At 40.7% G+C, this 24,624-nt stretch overlaps 1 protein-coding gene across 2 annotated transcripts in view; it reads right to left on the bottom strand.

The window, feature by feature from the left end:
- Positions 1-2,768: 2,768 nt before the first annotated feature.
- Positions 2,769-24,624, bottom strand: part of CRCP (CGRP receptor component) — a 33,730-nt gene continuing 11,874 nt past the window's right edge. The window contains exons 5-6 of one of the 2 annotated variants that reach the window (XM_064729471.1): positions 13,745-13,802; positions 2,769-3,707 (exon numbers count right to left, since the gene is read on the bottom strand). In XM_064729471.1, coding sequence (XP_064585541.1) covers positions 3,564-3,707; positions 13,745-13,802 — 202 coding nt within the window. In that variant the 3' untranslated portion in view covers positions 2,769-3,563. The remainder of the gene's footprint in view (positions 3,708-13,744; positions 13,803-24,624) is intronic. The other variant, XM_064729472.1, reaches the window with a different exon arrangement.

Genomic DNA, 24,624 nt, shown 5'->3' with positions numbered 1-24,624 from the left:
GTTTTCCCCTGTTTTTCCCTGTTACCCCATTTCCCCTGTTTCTCCTTGCTTTTCCCTGTTTTCCCCTCTTTTTCCATTTCTCTGTTTCTCCCTGTTTTTCCCCTGTTTTCCCCTGTTTTTTTCCTGTTACCCCATTTCCCCATTGTTCCCCTGTTTCTCCCTGCTTTTCCCTGTTTTCCCCTCTTTTTCCATTTCCCTGTTTCTCCCTGTTTCCCTCTGTTTTTCCCTGGTTTTCCCCTCTTTTTCAATTTCCCCCTGGTTTCCCCTGTTTTTACTTGCTTCCCCCTGTTTCTTTCCCTGTTTCCCCCTTGTTTTCCCATTTTTCCCCTGGTTTTCCCTGTTTCCCTCTGTTTTTCCCCTGTTTTCCCCTCTTTTTCAATTTCCCCCTGGTTTCCCCTGTTTTTCCTTGCTTCCCCCTGTTTCTTTCCCTGTTTCCCCCTTGTTTTCCCATTTTTTCCCTGTTTTTCCCTTGTTTTCCCCTGTTTCCCTCCAGGAGCAGGATCCAGAATAATCCCAGCTTGGGCTGGGGTGGATTGAGCTGGAGGGGCCCAGCACAGCCAGGGGAAGGGAATGGTTCTGGACAGGGTCAAATTTAAGGCAGTGGAGTAATTTTTGACCAAATGAAGAAAAATTCAAGAGAAAACTGTGGTTAAGATCATCCTGAAAGGATTTTAGATTTTAGATTTTCTGTGCTGACAGGCACTGACCCCCCCAAGAGAACACTGAGGCTGTGGAGAAAAATTAAATCTAAATAAAATTAAATTCCAAAATTAAATGATAGAACTGGGATTATAAGTGTGTAGTTTGAATAGAAGTGTGTAATACCACATGGTAGAAAACTTAAAGTTTTAGAATATAGTAATATATATTTAAAAATATATCATATATATATTAAAAATATATATAAAGTAATATAATATAAAGTTTGGTAAGATAGAAGTATCACATAATATATAGAAGCATAATACATATAATACATAATATATAGTGTAATATATAATATATAACATATAATATACAATATGTAATAGAATATATAATACATTATATAATATACAATATATTGTATATTATATATTATATATTACATATGTAATATTATATATGTTATATGTTATATATAATATACACAAAATATATTATATAATATATAAAATAGAATCTATACAATAGAAGTATTATATAAATATATAGTTTGATAAAATAGAAGTTTTAGGCCAGAGACTCGTCCTTCTTCTTTACCTTCTTCATGAGTTTAGGTAGTTTTGTGTAATTAGATAAAAAAAATGTGCATTGCAGGCCATGGGTAATTAGTTACTAAATTAAATGTAAAAAAATATTTAAGTATAATTTCTTAATTAGTTTATCCTTAAAAAGCCTGTAAAGAGAGAGCTACAGCTCCATTTTTAGTCTGTTCCCCTTTCTCAGCCCTGAGCAGAGCCAAACACACACAACAGGGGAAAATAGTGAGGGAGAGATAAGAAATGAGAAAATTGAAAGTAATATCCATTTCTTAAATATCCAGGAAATGCTGAGTTTCTTCTCAGAACTCACATTTACCTTTCCTGCACCCCCAGAGCCACTCAGTGCCACCTTCTCTGCTCCAAGATGAGGAGGGTCCATCTCCTGTGGTTAATTAAGGGGATAATTGAGGGAATAAAAAGCAATGTGGGAGACTGGCAGATCTTCTGTGTGATATTCAGGACACTGGGAAATCCCATCAGCAAGGTGATATCTGCATAAATCATTCCTGATCTGGGGGCTCTGACCCAGAAAAGACCAAACAACACAACTCAAACCTGTGCTCAGAGCAAATCCTCACCTGAATTTACAGCTTTAAAACCAATTTCTTGATGCAGTGCACAAGCCACAAGCCCAGAGCCTTTCCAGTGTTGTTGGATTTTTAGGGGAATTATTGTTTCCAAGGCATGGATGGGGTCACAGAGGGCTACCAGCTGTTAACATCTGGAACTGATACACTGAAAGGTTCAGTGCAGCAGCCAGTGAGGAGCTCTGCACCCTGCACCATCCCACAGCACCAGCTGCTGGCAGGAACCCAGCCCAGCCACAAATCAATGCCCAGGATGGAACACCCAGCTCCAGGCATCTGCTGCAGATATTTACAGGCTGCTCCAGCTGCTTTTGATATGTTCAGAACAAATCTCAGTAACTTCATTTTAGATCAAAATGTAAACACTTGCAGCCTGTCAAACAAAATCAGGGGCTGCTGTGAATAAAATTGTTAATTTTAAAATTAATTGTGTGTCTTTCCATGCTATGATCCACTTATCTCTCGTTTTCTTTCCCTTTTGGAGAGAAAAATATACATTGAGGTATCACAAACCCATCAAGGACTTTCCCCCTCCAACCCCAAACAAACCCAGTCCAGCCTTGGAAGGCATTTAATGAATGATAAATGATCTTTTAAAAGGCAACAAATATATTTTTCCAATAATTTTCTTTCCTCTCCAAACATCAAAGAAGCTTAAATACCATGGAAACAAATATGACAAATCTCCCAGACAGTGGAATTTATCAGTCCCTTTCATACACTGCACAACTGAAGCTCAGAAAGCACAAATTCTCTGCATAAAAACACAAAATAAACCCATGACAGAGCTGAGGGGGGAAAAAAAGCCAGATATTGTGATTTGATCTCGTCTGTAAGTCACAAAACTCCCAGGATGTACTTAAAATTTTATTTCTATTTCCAGTACATCATAATAATTATAAAAGAATGGTCTGCAACCACAATTTAAACCAGTGGCTGACTTTGTGTGGATATTCACACACAGATGATTTATTATAATCACAAAGGCTTTCAACATGAAATACTTGATCCTGAAATCCTTCATCACACAAAAAAGCTCAGGAAATTCTGCTTCATCCAGGCCTGACTCTCATTTTCCCAGACCAGATGAAGAGCTCAGTGTTGCCTCATTTATTCCTCCATCTCAGGAGCGCCTTGTGTGTGTGTGAATATTGCAATAAATGCTCAGAGGCACAGACACCCCAATATTCTGCTGGTTGGGCACTCCCAGCTTTGATTTCACAGCTCCAACCCCCCCAGCTCCCAGGTTTCAGTGCAGTTTGCTGAATCTGGATCTTTTTTATTTAGAAGGGACTCTCAGACACCCTTGAGTTGCCCTCGCACAGATCCTCTCAATTCCAGGATGCCCAGATTTGGGAGCTCCTGCTGTGCAAACAGCCCCAAAATTGGCTTTGCACTGCTCTGGAAGCCACTTGGGGAACTGCAAAGCTGAAAGGAAAATTCTCATTGCAGCTCTGCTGTGCTGATTCTGTGGGGAAAGGAAAAATCCCCAAAGATGCAGAGCCCCAGCACTGCTGAGGCTGCTCCACTGCAAACCCTGGCACTGCCACCCCCGCTCATGACAAAACCCCCAAACAATGGTGTCCTTTTCCCTGCTTCCTTGTGAACAATTGGCTCCCTCATCACCTCCAAATCACAAAAATCTGAATCTATTTTATAGTTATAATACAGGATTGAACTGGTGTCAAGCCCAGAGTAACAGCAGCTGGTTCTCTTCTGGAGGTGCTGCCTGCTATGCCTGGTCACCTCTGTGCTCTGCTGCCATTGCTGAGTCCCTGTGCTGCTCCTCAGGGTCCCCTGGCAGGATGTTGGTGACTGTCTGCAGCAGGGACTCGATCTGCTCCTCTGTCAGCCTCTCCTCGCTTTCCTCCACCATCTGCAGGGCAAAAAAAACCAAAAAACCCCCATTGGCATCATCAAATCCACACTTCCTCCCTCAGGGAGAAGGACTCAGCTCAGCAGGGAAGACTTTGTCAAGACACAGCCTGAGCTCATCAGAAAAGCATTTTACAAAGCAGGACTCTTGGAATATTTTGAAAAAAAAAAAAAAGAGAAAAGAAAGAACTCCATTGTTCAGCACGACAATTGGCACTGTGTAATGAGATCCTGATTTCCTTACAGCAAGGCAAACACCACCCTGGGAACAGCCTGGCTTCCCCTAAAGCCTCCCTCAACCTCCACATCCTTGTCCTGAGCCAGGCTTTTCCTTCAGCTCAGATGCAACCTCACTTTCCTGACCTTTCTCCCAAATTTCTGTGTTTTCATGGGATATCCTGAGAGGAATTCCCTGGACCTTGGCATCTCATGCAGTACCTGCAGGAAATAATCAGCCCATAAAAGAAACCACCTCATCCTACAGCAGCTGTACCCCACTGGAATTTGCTTGGATTGGGAGACTCCTGGATATAAAGACATTTAAAGCTCTGAGCAACATCAAAAGCACTGTCATGACTCAACTCCATGATTCCAGGAGATTAATGAGGGACCCACTCCCACTGTGGAGCTGTGGCAGCTTTTCCATCACTGCTACCAGTAAAACAACTGCCCTAATTTATAGGCAGCTGTTAAAAGGGAAAAAAGCTTGTCAGAGGACTGGAAAAGCAAGTCAGAAGAACTCTTCAAACACAAATGAAACCAATTAGGATTGTGGGGTTTGAGTTGTCTTTTTTTTACAGCAAGTCCTTGAGAATGGCCTTTGAAGAGCAGTGATTTACAGTAATGATGTTCCAAGTCAATGCAGGTTTAATCAGCTCTAGCTGCAAACTGCCAGCTCTTCAGATGCCTTCTGAAAAGCAGAGTGGGACTTCAACTCATTTTTGTGCAGAGGACTCTGAAGAAAAACAATCTGATCATCTTTCATCAGGATCATCCCCAGATCTGCACACACACAGAGAATCCGCTCCTCAGCAAAAGGCAGACGCTGAATTTCCATTTGTTAATGACTTTCTGGGGACTACCCCCATCAAAGGATGGAATCCCTGTGGAGTGGCTTTCCAGGCTCAACAACTACTGTAGGACTCAGGCTTGAACAGCAGCCCTGGCTCTGCTCCCCAGCAGCTGCTGCTCTGCACTCCCTGTGCTCACACTCCCTCACATCCTCCTGCCCTGCCTGGGAGAGCCCCTGGGGCTGAATCCTGCCAGCAATTCCCCCAGGGAATCATCTCAGCTCACCTTGGAGCATCAGCACCACTCCAGGAAAGGTGGAAGTAGAAGATATCCCTGGAACTAAATGTTCTTTAGATCTCTCCCAGCCCAAACTATTCTGGGATTGGGATTCCATGATCAGTTCTGCTCCACCACGCCTTGGTGCCAGTGCTGCTGACAAATCCCTCCTCTGCAATTGTGGGATCTCAGCACCTCAGGACTGAGGTGCAGTCACCGAGAGCACCCTTGGGGGGCTCGGGAGTCCTGGAATGTTCCAGAAGTGTCTGGTGGCTGGACTTTGATCCTACACAGGAGACGACACCTGTATGAGGACAGGAGGGTTTCACCGGGGTGAATGGTGAAGGGATTGGTTAATTAGAGAGTGAGACACAGGGTTTAGGATTTCTGTACAGGGGGGTTTAGAGAAGTAAGATGGAGGAATTGGGGCGTGTCCTGTCCTTCTTCTTCTTCTTCTTCTCCTCCATCTTCTGTGGTGATGGTGGCACTTTGGGATTGGTCATTACTAAAAGTGCACCGGGCAATAAGGGTGAAAGGTATTGGGGAAAAATGATAAATATTGTACACGTAACAATGGGTATAAAGATAGGTGACCGCCCGGAGGGAGGGGAGTGTGCTCATGGCTGGCTGCTGAGCAGAGCTCTGTCGGGCCGAGAGAAAATCTTTTAGATAAACAATTAATAAACACCGAGACCGAGAAAAGAACTGAAGCCTCTTCTGCTCCTTTGAAACGCGGCTGCCCCAAGGCCACCCCGGGCCTTTCCAGGCCATCCAAACAGCCAAAACCGGACATGCAATGAGCTCTGCTGCTCAATCTCACAGAGGATGCTCAGCCCGCCTTTCAGACTGGATTAAGGGGTTATTCTTTTCTGGAATTGGGGTTATTCATTTCATTTCTGTTACACTCCATCCCAAGGTGGGGTAGGTGCTGTGGGAGCAGGAGCTGCACAAAGAACCAGCCCAGGAGCTTTGGGCACCTGGATCACTCCAGGCAGGATCACTGAGCCAAGGTCTCCCAGATTTGTCACCATCCCTCAGAAAACAGCACTTGGCCTTGTTCAGGTTTGATTTATTGCATCCATAAAGTCCAACTCTCTTCCCATTTTAATTTTATCTGTATCTGTATCTCCTCTCCCTGTTTTTCCCTCCACTTTCTCCTTTAGGTGCTTGCTCAGATGACACCAAAACTCAAACAAAAACAGGGGATGGAGCTCCCAAATTCCCTTCTGCTGACACATCCAGAGGGAAGTGGGAATTCCTTCAATTCCTGCAGGGATTTCTGATCAGCTCTTACCAACTCCTGACTTTAGGCAGAACATGTGAATTCTAATCCTGCTTTCTTCCCTGCTCCCCGGTGACTCCAGATGAGGAATGCCCCAGTCCCAGCAGGAGCAAGCCCTGGGATGTGATTCTGTGGCCCAGCACGAGGCAGGCACAGACACAGCAGCTCTGGGGTTGCTCTGCAGCCCCAGAAATCCCAGCTGAGCACCAAGCTGATGAAACAAAACCATCTCTGCTCTTTCAGATGCTCTGGTGCTCTAAGTGATCTCATTAAAATGTTGTTCTAGAGATGCCAGACCCTGCACTGAGGAGGGGATGGAGCTCCTAAATTCCCTCCTGCTGACACATCCAGAGGGAAGTGGGAATTTCTTCAATTCCTGCAGCAAAATTCACCTTTTGGGGCCTCTCCAGCAGCTCTCAGGAATCACCCACAGACACAAATCAACACTTAACAGGATGGACAGACAGCTTCTCAGTCAAATTAGTCTTCTTAGTCAAATTAGTCTTATATAAAGACTAATAACTAAACCTGAAACAATGGGACGAGAAATGTATCTAAGGTAAGGAGTTTCTACCTCTGCCATTAAATCAAGTAATGATGATTTAATTTGTCCAAAGATACATTAAACACATCATATCTTGCTGTTACCAGGAAAGTAATAACAACAAATAAAAGCGATTCTCTGGGAAATTATTTGGTGCTAGCAAACTATTGAAGAAAATTCAAAAATACAAAGAAAGAAATCTCTCCATAATCTCATTTCAGATTGAAGATGTCATGGTGCACTAAGTAAATCAAAACTGCTCTCAAGATGGAAGGTGTAGAATTTGAAGGCATAGAGCTGGTGACAACCACAAAAAAGGCCCTCCTGCTGACACATCCAGAGGGAAGTGGGAATTTCTTCAATTCCTGCAGCAAAATTCACCTTTTGGGGCCTCTCCAGCAGCTCTCAGGAATCACCCACAGACACAAATCAACACTTAACAGGATGGACAGACAGCTTCTTAGTCAAATTGGTATTTCAGCCTTATTTTGTTGTGATATTATTTGAGATTTCAAAGGCTCAAAAGCACAAACTGTGAAAATAAATTTTTTTCCACTCTTTCAGGAAGTGAAAAAACCAGCCTGAGACGATTTATGACAACATCAGCAGTGAGGAAGCAGCAAAACAATGAGCCAAAAGGAAAAATTCAAAAATTAAGCCCAGACAGCATGTAGATAAAGAGGCAAAGGAAATTGTTAAAGGAAACCAGATCTCAGGGGAACAGGAGGTCACTCATCCCACATTCAGCAGATGCTCTCAGCCTTCAGATTTACAGCTGCAAGACAAAACACCTCTGATGCTGAGAGCACCAAGAAATACGGCGCTGAGGAGAGAAATGAGATGTAAAAAGCAGCTCAAGAGGCAAAAAAAACCCCAAATGGGTTCAGGTGCCTCCTTTTCCAGCAGCAATTTCCCCAATCCTGGAGGAAATGTCCAGCCAAAAACCCTGCACTGGCTGAAGCTGCTCCAGAGCCAGACTGAGCCCATAAGCAGCCAGGAATGCAAAGTTTAGAGTAAAGAAAACAAAAATGCAAATGTGGGGAGGGAGGGGATGAGCTCAGATGTTGATGTTGGCAGCGCCAGCCAGCCCTAATGGGAACAGCGCCCCTCTCAGAGGGTGCCATGGGAAAAGTTTGGGGTGATTCTGAACAAAGTTTGGGGTGTTTCTGATCAAAGTCTGGGGTATTTCTGGCTAAAGTTTGGGGTGTTTCTGATCAAAGATTGGGGTATTTCTGACCCAAGTTTGGGGCATTTCTGACCAAAGTCTGGGGTGTTTCTGATCAAAGATTGGGGTGTTTCTGACCCAAAGTTGGAGTGTTTCTGACCTGAATTTGGGGTATTTCTGACCAAAGTTTGGGGTGTTTCTGACCAAAGTTTGGGGTGTTTCTGATCAAAGTTTGGGGTGTTTCTGATCAAAGATTGGGGTATTTCTGATCAAAGATTGGGGTGTTTCTGACCAAAGATTGGGGTGTTTCTGACCAAAGTTTGGGGTGTTTCTGATCAAAGTTTGGGGTATTTCTGATCAAAGATTGGGGTGCTTCTGACCAAAGTTTGGGGCATTTCTGACCAAAGTTTGGGGTGTTTCTGACCAAAGTTTGAGGTGTTTCTGACCAAAGTTTGGGGTGTTTCTGATCAAAGATTGGGGTATTTCTGATCAAAGTTTGGGGTGTTTCTGATCAAAGTTTGGGGTATTTCTGACCAAAGTTTGGGGTGTTTCTGACCAAAGTTTGGGGTATTTCTGACCCAAGTTTGGGGTGTTTCTGACCAAAGATTGGGGTGTTTCTGATCAAAGTTTGGGGTATTTCTGACCAAAGTTTGGGGTATTTCTGACCCAAACTGGGCTATTTCTGACCAAAGCTTGGGGTGTTTCTGACCCACATTTGGGGCATTTATGACCAAAATTTGAGGTGTTTCTGACCAAAGTTTGGGGTATTTCTGACCAAAGTTTGGGGTATTTCTGACCAAAGTTTGGGGTATTTCTGTCCCAAGTTTGGGGTGTTTCTGACCAAAGTGCTGCTGGCCTCAATATCTGCAGATTTGGGTGAGGAGCAGAAGTGGGGAGTGTGACAGAAATGTAATTTCTGCATGAAAAGAGAATTTGCTGCAGCACATCAATGTCATTCATCACCACACCCAGAGTGTGCTACCTGTGAAAATGGGATTATTCACTCACCTCAGGACTCACCCATCATCTCTATTTCACCCAAATTAGAGCAGTTTGATACTCAATTTTCATCGCAATATATTCATAACATCAGCAATGCTCCCATTTAGTTTCCACAATGCTCTACATCTAATCAAAGAGGAAAACTTTATAAATTAAGTGGTGTAAAATTCTCCCAGCTCAAAGAAAAAGCAGCATGGTCCCCCTGCAGCTCCAACTGAATTCTCAGAAATTCACAGCCAGCCCATTAAGATAATCCCAGGGATTAAAGTGTTTATCAATAAATTAAGGTGTAAATAAATGTCACAGACAAATGGAAGCACAAAATCACTCAGGACTGTCTAAATTCCTTTTTTTACTCAGTGAAACAAGGACCAACATCCTTAATTCAAACCATACCTATCTTTTGTGCTTTCCCAAATAAAAACAGAATTTAAGAGACTTCATCCTCCTCCCTGTGCTGCTTTCAGTGCTGATGTTTATTTGGTTTAATCTCCTGAGCCATAACAATAAATCAAGAAAGAAGAATAAATAAAGCCACACTGAAGAACCCCAAAAAGTCCTGAAGGAACTGAGAAATTCTCTCAGCATTTGATCCACAAACCTCAGCATCAAAGAACAACCTGGGGGTTAAAAGCTCTTGTTCATTGGAATAATAAGCTGAGAATTAGATTTTTAAATAATCAGTGAAAGGATGATTTAAAAATATTATTATAAATTATTATAAATTATTATTATTAAATTATTATAAATTATTGTTATTAAATTATTATAAATATTATTTAAATAAAGGAAATAGGGGCTCTGATCATTTCCAAAGCAATCATTTACCTCCAGCGGGGCAGGGAGGTGTCTGATGAGAAAATCACTGTTATTTGAGCAGGGATTTGAAACTGCTCAGCACCACATCAACAGCAAAAAAGACATTAAAAACAGAAATCAAATAAAAGAGTGAATGATTGAATTAATGTCCCTCAGAGATAATTAACCAAAGGCAAGGCAAAACACGTGGTTGAGAAAATAAACTGTTTAAACCCCCCTAAGAGCTTTCATTTTCCAGAATCTTTTCCAGTATAAAAGACAACGTGCCAGCCTGTAAGTATGAAATTCTCCAAGGTAGAAATACATTTTTAAAAGTCAAAATCTGCTTTTCCATTCTGAGAGAACTTTATTTTATATATTTATATATAAATATATATTTAATATAATATATTATAGTTAATATCTTATATTTAAAAATCTATTATATAAATATATAAATATTTATATAATTAGTTTATATTTAATATATTTCTTTAAATATATAAATATTTATTTAAATATATATTTAATATTATATATTATCGTTAACATTTTATATTTTAAAATATATTATATAAATATATAAATCTTTATAAAATTAGATTATAATTACTATATTTCTTTAAATATATATAATATCTATTATATATTAATATTTTATATATATTATACGTACAATAATATATAATATATATTTCAATATATAAATATAAATATTTATATAAAAGAGTTTATATTTAATATATTTCTTTATATAAATATATATTTAAATATGTATTTAATATAATATATTATAGTTAATATTTTATATTTTAAAATCTATTATATAAATATATAAATATTTATATAAAATGGTTTATATTTAATATATTTCTTTAAATATATATAATATGTATTATATCTATTATATATTAATATTATATATAAATACATACAATAATATATTTCAATAAAAATATATAAATATTTATATAAATATTTAATGTTATATATTTCTTTAAATATATGTAATATCTATATTATATATTATATCTATTATATATTAATATTATATATATTATATTATACATACAATAATATATAATATATATTTCAATATATAAATATATAAATATTTATGTACAATATTTTATATTTAATACTATATATTTCTTTAAATAGATATAATATCTATTATATATTAATATTATATATATTACACACATAATAATATACAATACATATTATTGTATATAAATAGAATGAATAGTAAATATATATAAAAATATATATACCTATATGTATATTTATATATTATTTTTGTATAATATTTTCTGTGTAGGCAGGATAACAATGAAAGTAGGACAGAGGGGAAGGCACAGCCACAATGGCTGCTTTCCATCAGAAAGTTTATACCCATTTCTCATCCTGCATTACTGCTCATTTCTTTTTAGAATTTCTGATTTTAGTGTAGCAAAAAACCATTTAAAACAGGGAAGATGTAAAAAAATCAAGTATTCCATCAGAGAGCTGCACAGCAAAAAATATAAAATATATTCTTATTTAAAATACTTTTAGAAGTCACCTTTGATGACTACAATGGGCATTTTAAATTAAAAAAAAAGAGGTGGAGAATTGGTCTGAGAGGAAGCTGAGTGGATTTGAAGCAGGGAAGATGCAAAAAAATAAAGTATTTAAAACAGGGAAGATGTAAAAAAAATCAACTATTCCATCACAGAGTTGCACAGCAGAAGATATTAAATATATTCTTATTTACAATACTTTCCTAAATCACCTTTATTGACTGCATTGGGCATTTTAAATTAAAAAAAGCGAGGTGGAGAATTGGTCTGAGAGGGTGCTGAGTGGATTTGAAGCAGGGAAGATGTAAAAAAATAAAATATTTAGAATAGGGAAGATGGAAAAAAATAAAGTACTCCATCACAGAGCTGCACAATATTAAATATATTCTTATTTGCAATACTTTGATAAATCCCATTTAATGACTGCATTGGGCATTTTAAATGGAACAAAGAGAGGTGGAGAATCTGAGAGGAAGCTGAGTGGATTTGAAGCAGGGAAGATGTAAAAAAATAAAGTATTTAAAATAGGGAAGATGTAAAAAATAAAGTATTTAAAACAGGGAAGATGTAAAAAAATCAAGTATTCCATCACAGAGCTGCACAGCAGAAGATATTAAATATATTCTTATTTACAATACTTTGATAAATCACCTTTAATAACTGCATTGGGCATTTTAAATGGAACAAAGAGAGGTGGAGGATCTGTCTGAGAGGAAGCTGAGTGGATTTGAAGCAGGGAAGATGTAAAAAAATAAAGTATTTAGAATAGGGAAGATGTAAAAAAGTCAACTATTCCATCACAGAGCTGCACAGCAAAAAATATAAAATATATTCTTATTTAAAATACTTTTAGAAGTCACCTTTGATGACTACAATGGGCATTTTAAATTAAAAAAAGAGAGGTGGAGAATTGGTCTGAGAGGGCTCTGAGAGGAAGCTGAGTGGATTTGAAGCAGGGAAGATGTAAAAAAATAAAGTATTTAGAATAGGGAAGATGTAAAACATAAAGTACTCCATCACAGAGCTGCACAATATTAAATATATTCTTATTTACAATACTTTGATAAATCACATTTAATAACTACATTGGGCATTTTAAATGAAACAAAGAGAGGTGGAGAATTGGTCTGAGGGGAAGCTGAGTGGATTTGAAGCAGGGAAGATGCAAAAAAATAAAGTATTTAAAATAGGGAAGATGTAAAAAATAAAGTATTTAAAACAGGGAAGATGTAAAAAAGTCAACTATTCCATCACAGAGCTGCACAGCAAAAATACTAAATATATTCTTATTTGCAATACTTTGATAAATCACATTTAATAACTACATTGGGCATTTTAAATGGAACAAAGAGAGGTGGAGGATCTGTCTGAGAGGGTGCTGAGTGGATTTGAAGCAGGGAAGATGTAAAAAAATAAAGTATTTAAAACAGGAAGATGTAAAAAAAATAAAGTATTTAGAATAGGGAAGATGTAAAAAAATCAAGGATTCCATCACAGAGCGGAACAGCAAAAATACAAAATATATTCCTATTTGCAATACTTTGATAAATCACATTTAATGACTGCAGTGGGCATTTTAAATGGAACAAAGAGAGGTGGAGAATCTGAGAGGAAGCTGAGTGGATTTGAAGCAGGGAAGATGCAAAAAAATAAAGTATTTAAAATAAGGAAGATGTAAAAAATCAACTATTCCATCACAGAGCTGTACAGCAAAAATACTAAATATATTCTTATTTGCAATACTTTGATAAATCCCATTTAATGACTGCATTGGGCATTTTAAATGGAACAAAGAGAGGTGGAGAATCTGAGAGGAAGCTGAGTGGATTTGAAGCAGGGAAGATGCAAAAAAATAAAGTATTTAAAATAAGGAAGATGTAAAAAATCAACTATTCCATCACAGAGTTGCACAGCAGAAGATATTAAATATATTCTTATTTACAATACTTTCCTAAATCACCTTTATTGACTGCATTGGGCATTTTAAATGGAACAAAGAGAGGTGGAGAATCTGAGAGGAAGCTGAGTGGATTTAGAACAGGGAAGATGTAAAAAAATAAAGTATTTAAAATAGGGAAGATGTAAAAAATAAAGTATTTAAAACAGGGAAGATGTAAAAAAAATCAACTATTCCATCACAGAGTTGCACAGCAAAAATACTAAATATATTCTTATTTGCAATACTTTGATAAATCACATTTAATTACTGCATTGGGCATTTTAAATGGAACAAAGAGAGGAGGATAACTGGTGTGAGGGGAAGCTGAGTGGATTTGAAGCCGTGGATGTAAAATGTGCATAAAATGAAGGGATCCATTCAATGCCAGGCCCAAGAGGAAGCAAATACTGAATTCTCTGCAAGGTTCAGGCTTGGACAGGCCCAGGCACGGCCACTCACCAGCTGGATCTCCACTGCACTCACAGGCCTGTGGTTGAGCAGCTGCAGCTTCTCTGCCCTGGAAACAGGGAAGAAAATGCACATTATTGGGGATTTGAGGGTGAAAACACAATGAGGAAAATGCACATTATTGGGGTTTGAGGGTGAAAAGCACAATGAGGAAAATGCACATTATTTAGGGTTTGAGGGTGAAAAGCACAATGAGGAAAATGCACATTATTTAGGGTTTGAGGGTGAAAAGCACAGTGAGGAAAATGCACATTACTGGGGTTTGAGGATGAAAAGCACAGGGAAGGAAAAGCACATTATTTGGGGTTTGAGGATGAACAGCACGGGGAAGGAAATGCACATTACTGGGGTGTGAGGGTGAAAAGCACAGTGAGGAAAATGCACATTATTGGGGTTTGAGGGTGAAAAGCACAATGAGGAAAATGCACATTACTGGGGTTTGAGGGTAAAAACACAGTGAGGAAAATGCACATTACTGGGGGTTTGAGGGTGAAAACACAATGAGGAAAATGCACATTATTTAGGGTTTGAGGATGAAAAGCACTGAGAGGAAAATGCACATTATTTGGGGTTTGAGGGTGAACAGCACAATGAGGAAAATGCACATTACTGGGGTTTGAGGGTGAAAAGCACAATGAGGAAAATGCACATTACTGGGGTTTGAGGATAAACAGCCCAGTGAGGGAAATGCACATTACTGAGGTTTGAGGGTGAAAAGCACAATGAGGAAAATGCACATTACTGGGGTTTGAGGGTAAAAAGCACAGTGAGGAAAATGCACATTATTGGGGATTTGAGGGTGAAAAGCACAATGAGGAAAATGCACATTATTTGGGGTTTGAGGGTGAAAAACACAGTGAGGAAAATGCACATTACTGGGGTTTGAGGGTGAAAACACAGTGAGGAAAATGCACATTATTGGGGGTTTGAGGGTGAAAAGCACAATGAAGAAATGATGGGAATTTAGCTGACTAGAGACTGGAAAAGTACAAAGCCATGGTTAATTCTAAATCTTGCACCTGTGAGATGGCGTGTCCTTGGGCCTAGCTGTAGTATGATAACAAACAGTGAAAGAGAAATGAGAAAAGAGAGATGTAACCCCTAAGGAATGGGGAGGAGCTGATGTGGCCAATGGATGGTGTAAATTACAGAATATTCATAAGCTTATTATTTGCTGGATAAGTGTTTGATGTTTTCTTCAATGAACTGGACCTGGGAAGAACCATCTGGTGTCCTGGTCCCCTTCTTCCCTTCCCCTTCCCCTTCCCTCTTCCCTTCCCTTCCCTTCCCTTCCCTTCCCTTCCCTTCCCTTCCCTTCCCTTCCCTTCCCTTCCCTTCCCTTCCCTTCCCTTCCCTTCCCTTCCCTTCCCTTCCCTTCCCTTCCCTTCCCTTCCTTCCCTTCCCTTCCTTCCTTCCCTTCCCTTTTTGCTTTTCCTTTTCCTTTTCCTTTTCCTTTTCCTTCCTTTCCCCTTCCCTTTCCCTTTCCCTTTCCCTTCCAAGGAAAATGCACATTACTGGGGTTTGAGGATAAACAGCCCAGTGAGGGAAATGCACATTACTGGGGTTTGAGGGTGAAAAGCACAATGAGGAAATGTTGGGAATTTAGCTGACTAGAGACTGGAAAAGTACAAAGCCATGGTTAATTCTAAGCCTTGCACCTGTGAGATGGCGTGTAGTATGAGCTTAGCTGTAGTATGACAACAAATAGTGAAAGAGAAATGAGAAAAGAGAGATGTAACCCCTAAGGAATGGGGAGGAGCTGATGTTGAGGTGTGGCCAATGGACGGTGTAAATTACAGAATATTCATAAGCCTTTTATTTGCTGGATAAGTGTTTGATGTTTTCTTCAATGAATGGACCTGTGATGAACCATCTGGTGCCCTGGTCTCCTTCCCTTTCCTTTTTCCTTTCCTTTCCCTTTCCAAGGAAAATGCACATTACTGGGGTTTGAGGGTGAACAGCACAGTGAGGAAAATGCACATTACTGGGGTTTGAGGGTGAAAACAACAATGAGGAAAATGCACATTATTGGGGGTTTGAGGGTGAAAAGCACAATGAGGAAAATGCACATTACTGGGGTTTGAGGATGAAAACACAGTGAGGAAAATGCACATTATTGGGGATTTGAGGATGAACAGCACAGTGAGGAAAATGCACATTATTGGGGGTTTGAGGGTGAAAACACAGTGAGGAAAATGCACATTACTGGGGTTTGAGCATGAAAAGCACAGTGAGGAAAATGCACATTATTGGGGTTTGAGGGTGAAAACACAGTGAGGAAAATGCACATTACTGGGGTTTGAGGGTGAAAACACAATGAGGAAAATGCACATTATTTGGGGTTTGAGGGTGAAAACACAATGAGGAAAATGCACATTACTGGGGTTTGAGGGTGAAAACACAATGAGGAAAATGCACATTATTGGGGTTTGAGGGTGAAAAGCACAATGAGGAAAATGCACATTATTTGGGGTTTGAGGGTGAAAAACACAGTAAGGAAATGATGGGAATTTAGCTGACTAGAGACTGGAAAAGTACAAAGCCATGGTTAATTCTAAATCTTGCACCTGTGAGATGGCGTGTCCTTGGGCCTAGCTGTAGTATGATAACAAACAGTGAAAGAGAAATGAGAAAAGAGAGATGTAACCCCTAAGGAATGGGGAGGAGCTGATGTTGAGGTGTGGCAAATGGACGGTGTAAATTACAGAATATTAATCCAGCTTATTATTTGCTGGATTAATGTTTGATGTTTTCTTCAATGAACTGGACCTGGGAAGAACCATCTGGTGTCCTGGTCCCCTTCCCTTCCCTTTCCTTTTTCCTTCCCTTTTTCCTTTCCTTCCCTTTTTCCTTTTCCTTTCCCTTTCCTTTCCTTTCCTTTCCTTTCCTTTCCTTTCCTTTCCTTTCCTTTCCTTCCCTTCCCTTCCCTTCCCTTCCCTTCCCTTCCCTTCCCTTCCCTTCCCTTCCCTTCCCTTCCCTTCCCTTCCCTTCCCTTCCCTTCCCTTCCCTTCCCTTCCCTTCCCTTCCTTCCCTTCCCTTCCTTCCTTCCCTTCCCCTTCCCTTCCCTTCCCTTCCCTTCCCTTCCCCTTCCCCTTCCCCTTCCCCTTCCCCTTCCCCTTCCCTTCCCCTTCCCCTTTCCCAGGAAAATGCACATTACTGGGGATTTGAGGATGAAAAGCACAATAAGGAAAATGCACATTATTTGGGGTTTGAGGGTGAAAAGCACAATAAGGAAAATGCACATTACTGGGGTTGGAGGGTGCCCTCAGTGGTGCAAATACCATATTTTACTGCCAATAACTCAGGGATGAAATGTCACTGCCAGCAATGGGACATTTCTGTGGACCTGAATTTCCTGCCCGGCTCTGCAGCGTGGCTGAAGGGCCATAATTTGGATATTTGAATAATTTGGGGATTTTCCTGTGTTCAGCCCCGCTGCTGTTGGCCCAAGGTGGCAAGCAGAGACCCTGAGATCATTACTGTGCAAGCATTAATTAATAATTATTAATTAACTGCTGCTTTGTTAAAGGCTGCAGAAATGTTAAACAACTCAGCCGACACCCAAAACTTCTGCCATGAACACACAACCACAAGAACAATTTTCATACTTCAAGAGTTACAATCCCATCAAACAGCAGCAATTTGATTTTTTTTTCTTTTAGCTCATTGCAAATACAAAGTTCTAGCAGGGAACTACAAATTGGAAAAATCTAAATCTTGGCATTTATTACCTTCTCCAAGGTAGAAATACATTTTTAAAAAGCACAAAATGAAAATCTGCTTTTCCATTCAGAGAGAAAAACGTGGTGAAATTTGTTCCTTAAAAAAGATGATGTTTCATCTTCAGCATTAAATAAAACTGAACCATTCTCATGGTGAGCTGAACATCCCTGACTTTTTATTATAAGGCATTTTAAAGCATATTTAAATGGATTTTGGAGGGTTTAAAGCATATTTTAACTGATTCTGGAGGGTTTAAATAAAGCATTTTTAAACTGATTCTGAAGGGTTTAAATAAAACATATTTAAACTGATTCTGGAGAGTTTAAAGCATACTTAATCTGGTTCTGGAGGGTTTAAAGCATATTTAAACTGATTCTGGAGGGTTTAAAGCATATTTAGACTGATTCTGGAGGGTTTAAAATAAAGCATATTTAAACTGATTCTGAAAGGTTTAAATAAAGTATATTTACACTGATTCTGGATGGTTTAAAGCATATTTAATCTGATTCTGGAGGGTTTTCCCCTGAGGGATTTTAGAAGGAAACCTCACAGCTTTTAAGAGAACACAAATCCCTCCATGTTTACAACCACCAATTTCTGTGTGTCTGGAGATACCTCAGAGATATAATTTGATTTGATTTTTTGCCACTGGCTGCTGGATGATCCAGCTAAAATTTCCATTTCCATCATCACTTTCAGCTTCAGAAGAAAAAGCTTGTGAATTTTCAATCCAGCATTTGTGACATATTAACAAACCCTAACAGAAAGCTCCGGGAAAACCTAATATTTATTTATTTATTATTAATTTGCTTTGCTTTTTGGAGAAATAAAATATTGTTTCCACTGGTGATGGGAAGCAGGGAATCCACCTCCTTTGTTTTGCCGTGGTAATTTGGTGTTTCCAACACGAGGCCATGGAGAGCAAGGCTGGATTTTTCCAGGCACACAGATGAGGTGTTTACAACTGCTGCCATCTACCAGAGTCATAAAAAATCAGGAATAAAACCCAAGAATGGCAGGAGATGAGCACTCAAATCCTTGACATGGAAAGCAGGTGATTTAAGGAATCAATGAGAGAGAAAACTCACTTGTGTAAAAGCAAAGCTGAAGGCAGCGCTGCCATGCAGAGCTGGGGAAAAAAATATTAAATAATCATTTTATTCTATAAAAATCTGGCAAATTCAGCTGGAGTTTTGGAAGATTTTTTCCTCCAGAGCTGGGAATTCCCTGCTTTGGTGCCTGATGGAGGCAGAGTTGGTGCTTTTGGGGCTCTTTGCTTTGCTCTCTGGCCAAGGAAATGTTGGTGCTTCATTTCCAGAGGTTTCCAACAGCTCCTCCCTGTAAAAACCTCCCTCCTCCTCTTCCTCTTCTTCCTCTTCCTCCTCTTCTTCTTCCTTCTCTTCCTTTCCTTCTTCCTCCTCTTCCTCTTCCTCCTCTTCTTCTTCTTCTTCCTCCTCTTCCTCTTCTTCCTTCCTCTCTTCTCCTCTCTTCTTCTTCTTCTCTTCCTCTCTTCTTCTCTTCCTCTTCTTCTCTTTCTTCCTCTTCTTCCTTTTCTTCTTCCTCCTCTTCCTCTTCCTCCTCTTCCTCTTCTTCTTCTTCTTCCTCTTCTTCTTCTTCTTCCTCTTCCTCCTCTTTTTCTTCTTCCTTTTCTTCTTCCTCCTCTTCCTCCTCTTCTTCCTCTTCCTCCTCTTCTTCTTCTTCCTCTTCTTCTTCCTCCTCTCCCTCTTCTTCTTCCTTCTCTTCCTCCTCTTCCTCTTCTTCTTCCTCCTCCTCTTCTTCTTCTTTTTCTTCTTCCTCCTTCTCTTCCTCTTCCTCCTCTTCTTCCTCCTCCTCTTCCTCTTCTTCCTCTTCTTTTCCCTCCTCTCTTCTTCTTCCTTCTTCCTCTCTCTTCCTCTCTTCCTCTTCTTCCTCTTCTTCTTCCTTTTCTTCTTCCTCCTCCTCCTCCTCCCCCAGCCCTACTCACAAGGACAGCCTGTGCTGAATTCATATTTTACCCAGGTTTCTCTCACACGACACTTCAGAGCCTTCTCAAACAACTCTTTCTTCTCTTTTGCAGCAAAGCACACCCCAATCCTCCAGCTCCACACAAAGCACATTATCTGATTTTTATTAAACAAATTTCCTCATCCTCTTCTTTTCAAAGTAATACCCTTGAAATATAAACCCCAGAGCTAAATAAAGAGGATCAAATGGCAAAAGCCATTTTATGGCTGAGCTGAAGAATGCAAACCTGATTTTTCCAGAGCTTTTCCAAGCAGGTGGGGTTGTGTTTATCACAGGAAGATTACTGGCACAGCAGCAGCAAGCAGAAATAAATTAACACCAATTACACATGGTGACTAAAACAATCAATTAGTGCAACTGCTGGTGTTTCCTGCAGAAACAGAGGGCACAACAAAAAAAGGTCACCTCTCCAAGAGATTTTGCTCATGAGCACTCCAACTCATTAGGGATAGACAGAAATTTTACACTCAGGCCAAACAGATTCCTAAAAGCATCATTTCAGGGGATTTGCAGTTTTTGTAAATGTGAACAGAAGAATGAGAGAGAACTGACAGTGATTAACACATTCAGATGTGGCAGCTGAAGGATTTCATGGCTGGTTTTGATCAGCAAAGCTCCCTACTGGAAAATGATGCAGAACAACACAAAGGAACAAGCAGCAGGGAGCAAAAAAAGCCCCAAAAGCTGCACAAAAAATGCCATATTTCATCTGGAACTGCTTGTGCAGCACAGGCACTAATTAACACCCCGACACAAGGATCTTTAGGCATGGTAATGTGTAATTATGAGGGAAGCAATGATACAAACACTCCCAAAATGTCTCTAAAATGCATTTTAGAGGAAACTGGATTGCTCAGCCCTCAGCAGAAGGCAGAGGTTTGAGTGGGAGCTCAGTACCCACTGCAACTTTTTAATATTGAGCCCAAAAATTGACTGCTGGGATGAAGCTCTGATCCCAAAAAACTGAATGCTGGGGTCAGGTTGTGTACCTGGAATTTCCTGATCCCAAAAATTAACTGCAGGGATCAGGCTCTGGGTCTGATCCCAAAATCTGACTGCTGGGATGAAGCTCTGGGTCTGATCCCAAAAAACTGAATGCTGGGACCAGGCTCTCTGTGTACCTGGAATTTCCTGATCCCAAAACTAACTGCAGGATAGCTCTGTCTGATCCAAATCTGACTGCTGGGATCAGTCGGTCGATCCAATAAACTGAATCGGTCAGTTGTGTACATGGAATTCCTGATCCAAAAATTATGCAGGGACAGCTGATACAAAATCTGACTGCTGGACCAGTCTCTTGTACTGGAATTCTGATCCCAAATATTGACTGCGGATCATGGATTGGTCTGCTCCCAAAAACTGAAGTGGGTCAGATGTGTACTGATGTTTCTGACCACAGACTGACTGCTGGACAGTCTCTGTTACGAATTCTGATCCCAAAAATTAACTGCTAGGGATCAGGCTCTGTGATCCCAAAAATGACTGCTGGGACCAGGTCTGTGTACCTGGAATTTCCTGATCCCAAAATCTGACTGCTGGGATGAAGCTCTGGGTCTGATCCCAAAATCTGAATGCTGGGGTCAGGTTGTGTACCTGGAATTTCCTGATCCCACAAACTGACTGCTGGGACCAGGCTCTCTGTGTACCTGGAATTTCCTGACAGCACACACACAAAAATTAAAACCTGAATAACCACAATTTCATCAGAGATTAGTTTTAAGTAAAGCAACCATGCATTAGGATCAGCCCTGATTGCAGTGTTTGGCTTGGGCACAGAGCTAAGCTTGAATTTAGTTCATGCTCCATTAAATCTAAAAAGTAAAATTAACTTTTTTCAGCTCCCATGAATTCATCTTTACACTTCCTACAGCACTCAGGGCACGCTGGTGCTTGTTAAATAAAAGGGAAAATGTTCCACTCATCCAAACAGAAGGTGGAGAACATTTTCAGCCTCATTGCCCCCAAACTTCAGCATCTGCATTTTCCCTGCCCTAACTGGATTTCAGCACCAGTTTGGAACATGAGAGCTGCTCACTCAAATTCAAATCCATACAAAAGATGAGTGACAGAGAAAGCAATTTTCTCACATAAAAGCAAAATCCCACTAATCAGAGTTAATGGGCCATGCTGCAGGACCTGCCTGCTGAGAAATCCCAATGGCAATTCCTGCTGAGAAATCCCAATGGCAATTCCTGCTGAGAAATCCCAATGGCAATTCCTGCTGAGAAATCCCAATGGCAATTCCTGCTGAGAAATCCCAATGGGGCAATTCCTACTCAGAAATCCCAATGGGGCAATTCCTGCTGAGAAATCCCAATGGCAATTCCTGCTGAGAAATCCCAATGGGGCAATTCCTGCTGAGAAATCCCAATGGCAATTCCTGCTGAGAAATCCCAATGGGGCAATTCCTGCTGAGAAATCCCAATGGGGCAATTCCTGCTGAGAAATCCCAATGGCAATTCCTGCTGAGAAATCCCAATGGGGCAATTCCTGCTGAGAAATCCCAATGGGGCAATTCCTACTGAAATCCCAATGGGGCAATTCCTGATGAAATCCCAATGGGGCAATTCCTGCTGAGAAATCCCAATGGCAATTCCTGCTGAAATCCCAATGGCAATCCCTGCTGGGAAATCCCAATGGCAATTCCTGCTGAGAAATCCCAATGGCAATTCCTGCTGGGAAATCCCAATGGCAATTCCTGCTGAGAAATCCCAATGGGACAATCCCTGCTGAGAAATCCCAATGGGGCAATTCCTGCTGAGAAATCCCAATGGGGCAATTCCTGCTGAGAAATCCCAATGGCAATTCCTGCTGAGAAATCCCAATGGGGCAATCCCTGCTGAGAAATCCCAATGGGGCAATTCCTGATGAAATCCCAATGGGGCAATTCCTGATGAAATCCCAATGGGGCAATTCCTGCTGAGAAATCCCACTGGTAATTCCTGCTGAAATCCCAATGGCAATCCCTGCTGAGAAATCCCAATGGGGCAATTCCTGATGAAATCCCAATGGCAATTCCTGCTGAGAAATCCCAATGGCAATTCCTGCTGAAATCCCAATGGGGCAATTCCTGCTGAGAAATCCCAATGGCAATTCCTGCTGAGAAATCCCAATGGGGCAATTCCTGATGAAATCCCAATGGCAATTCCTGCTGAGAAATCCCAATGGCAATTCCTGCTGAGAAATCCCAATGGGGCAATTCCTGATGAAATCCCAATGGCAATTCCTGCTGGGAAATCCCAATGGCAATTCCTGCTGAAATCCCAATGGGGCAATCCCTGCTGAGAAATCCCAATGGGGCAATTCCTGCTGAGAAATCCCAATGGGGCAATTCCTGCTGAGAAATCCCAATGGGGCAATTCCTGATGAAATCCCAATGGCAATTCCTGCTGGGAAATCCCAATGGGGCAATTCCTGCTGAGAAATCCCAATGGGGCAATCCCTGCTGAGAAATCCCAATGGGGCAATTCCTGCTGAGAAATCCCAATGGCAATTCCTGCTGAGAAATCCCCCAATGGCAATCCCTGCTGAGAAATCCCACTGGGGCAATTTCTGATGAGAAATCCCAATGGGGCAATTCCTGATGAAATCCCACCATGGCAATTCCTGCTGGGAAATCCCAATGGGGCAATTCCTGCTGAGAAATCCCAATGGGGCAATTCCTGCTGAGAAATCCCAATGGGGCAATCCCTGCTGAGAAATCCCAATGGCAATCCCTGCTGAGAAATCCCAATGGGGCAATTCCTGCTGAGAAATCCCAATGGCAATCCCTGCTGAGAAATCCCAATGGGGCAATTCCTGATGAAATCCCAATGGCAATTCCTGCTGAGAAATCCCAATGGGGCAATTCCTGCTGAAATCCCAATGGCAATTCCTGCTGAGAAATCCCAATGGGGCAATTCCTGCTGAGAAATCCCAATGGCAATTCCTGCTGAGAAATCCCAATGGGGCAATCCCTGCTGAGAAATCCCAATGGCAATTCCTGCTGAGAAATCCCAATGGGGCAATTCCTGCTGGGAAATCCCAATGGCAATTCCTGCTGAGAAATCCCAATGGGGCAATTCCTGCTGAGAAATCCCAATGGGAATTCCTGCTGAGAAATCCCAATGGGGCAATTCCTGCTGAGAAATCCCAATGGCAATTCCTGCTGAGAAATCCCAATGGCAATCCCTGCTGAGAAATCCCAATGGGGCAATTCCTGATGAAATCCCAATGGCAATTCCTGCTGAGAAATCCCAATGGCAATTCCTGCTGAGAAATCCCAATGGGGCAATTCCTGCTGAGAAATCCCAATGGCAATTCCTGCTGAGAAATCCCAATGGGGCAATTCCTGCTGAGAAATCCCAATGGCAATTCCTGCTGAGAAATCCCAATGGGGCAATTCCTGCTGAGAAATCCCACATCCTGCAGCCAGGAGCAGCTTGTCCAGGATGGAAAAATGCTCTGGAATGGGTTTGGGGGCACACACAAAGCTCAGGCTGCAGGGGACAAGAACCTGTGCAATTATAGGGAGGAAAAGGGATCTGAGGTCTGTGTGAGGGGAGAGTGCTGGAGGAGGTGAAAATGTTGAGTTCTAACCTAAAAATCCTAAAAAAATATTTCTACAGGACAAAACCCACCTCTGGGTCATGTTCAAGATCACAGAACAGACAGCACAATCCTACACTGATCCATCCATTCTAAAAAATAACACAAATACTTGCATGTCACAGACATGTTTTATGAAAAATCCTTTCCTTAAGATTTTTTATCCTGAGAAGCCTCAAAACCAGAATGTCAACAATGATTATCTGCTGCTGTAAAATGCAACAAGTAAATCTTTGATTGGTCCATGTTGGTTGTTTCTAATTAATGGTCAATCACAGTCCAGCTGTCCAGACTGTCTGTCAGTCACAAGCCTTTGTTATAACTATTTTTCTAGTTTTAGCCAGCCTTCTGATGAAATCCTTTCTTCTATTCTTTTAGTATAGTTTTAATATAATATATATCATAAAATAATAAATCAAGCCTTCTGAAACATGGAGTCAGATCCTCGTCTCTTCCCTCATCCTCAGACCCCTGCAAACTCCACCACACTTGCATGCTCTTGTGGAAATTCACACAAAATGCACCATTTTCTGTCAGCACTAAGCAAACTTTTGCAG

The sequence above is a fragment of the Zonotrichia leucophrys genome, chromosome 19 (assembly GCF_028769735.1).
Source record: "Zonotrichia leucophrys gambelii isolate GWCS_2022_RI chromosome 19, RI_Zleu_2.0, whole genome shotgun sequence".
In the NCBI taxonomy this organism is placed as follows: Eukaryota; Metazoa; Chordata; class Aves; order Passeriformes; family Passerellidae; genus Zonotrichia; species Zonotrichia leucophrys.
The sequence above is the reverse complement of the archived record's forward strand: the minus strand, read 5'-3'. Positions and strand labels throughout refer to the sequence as shown.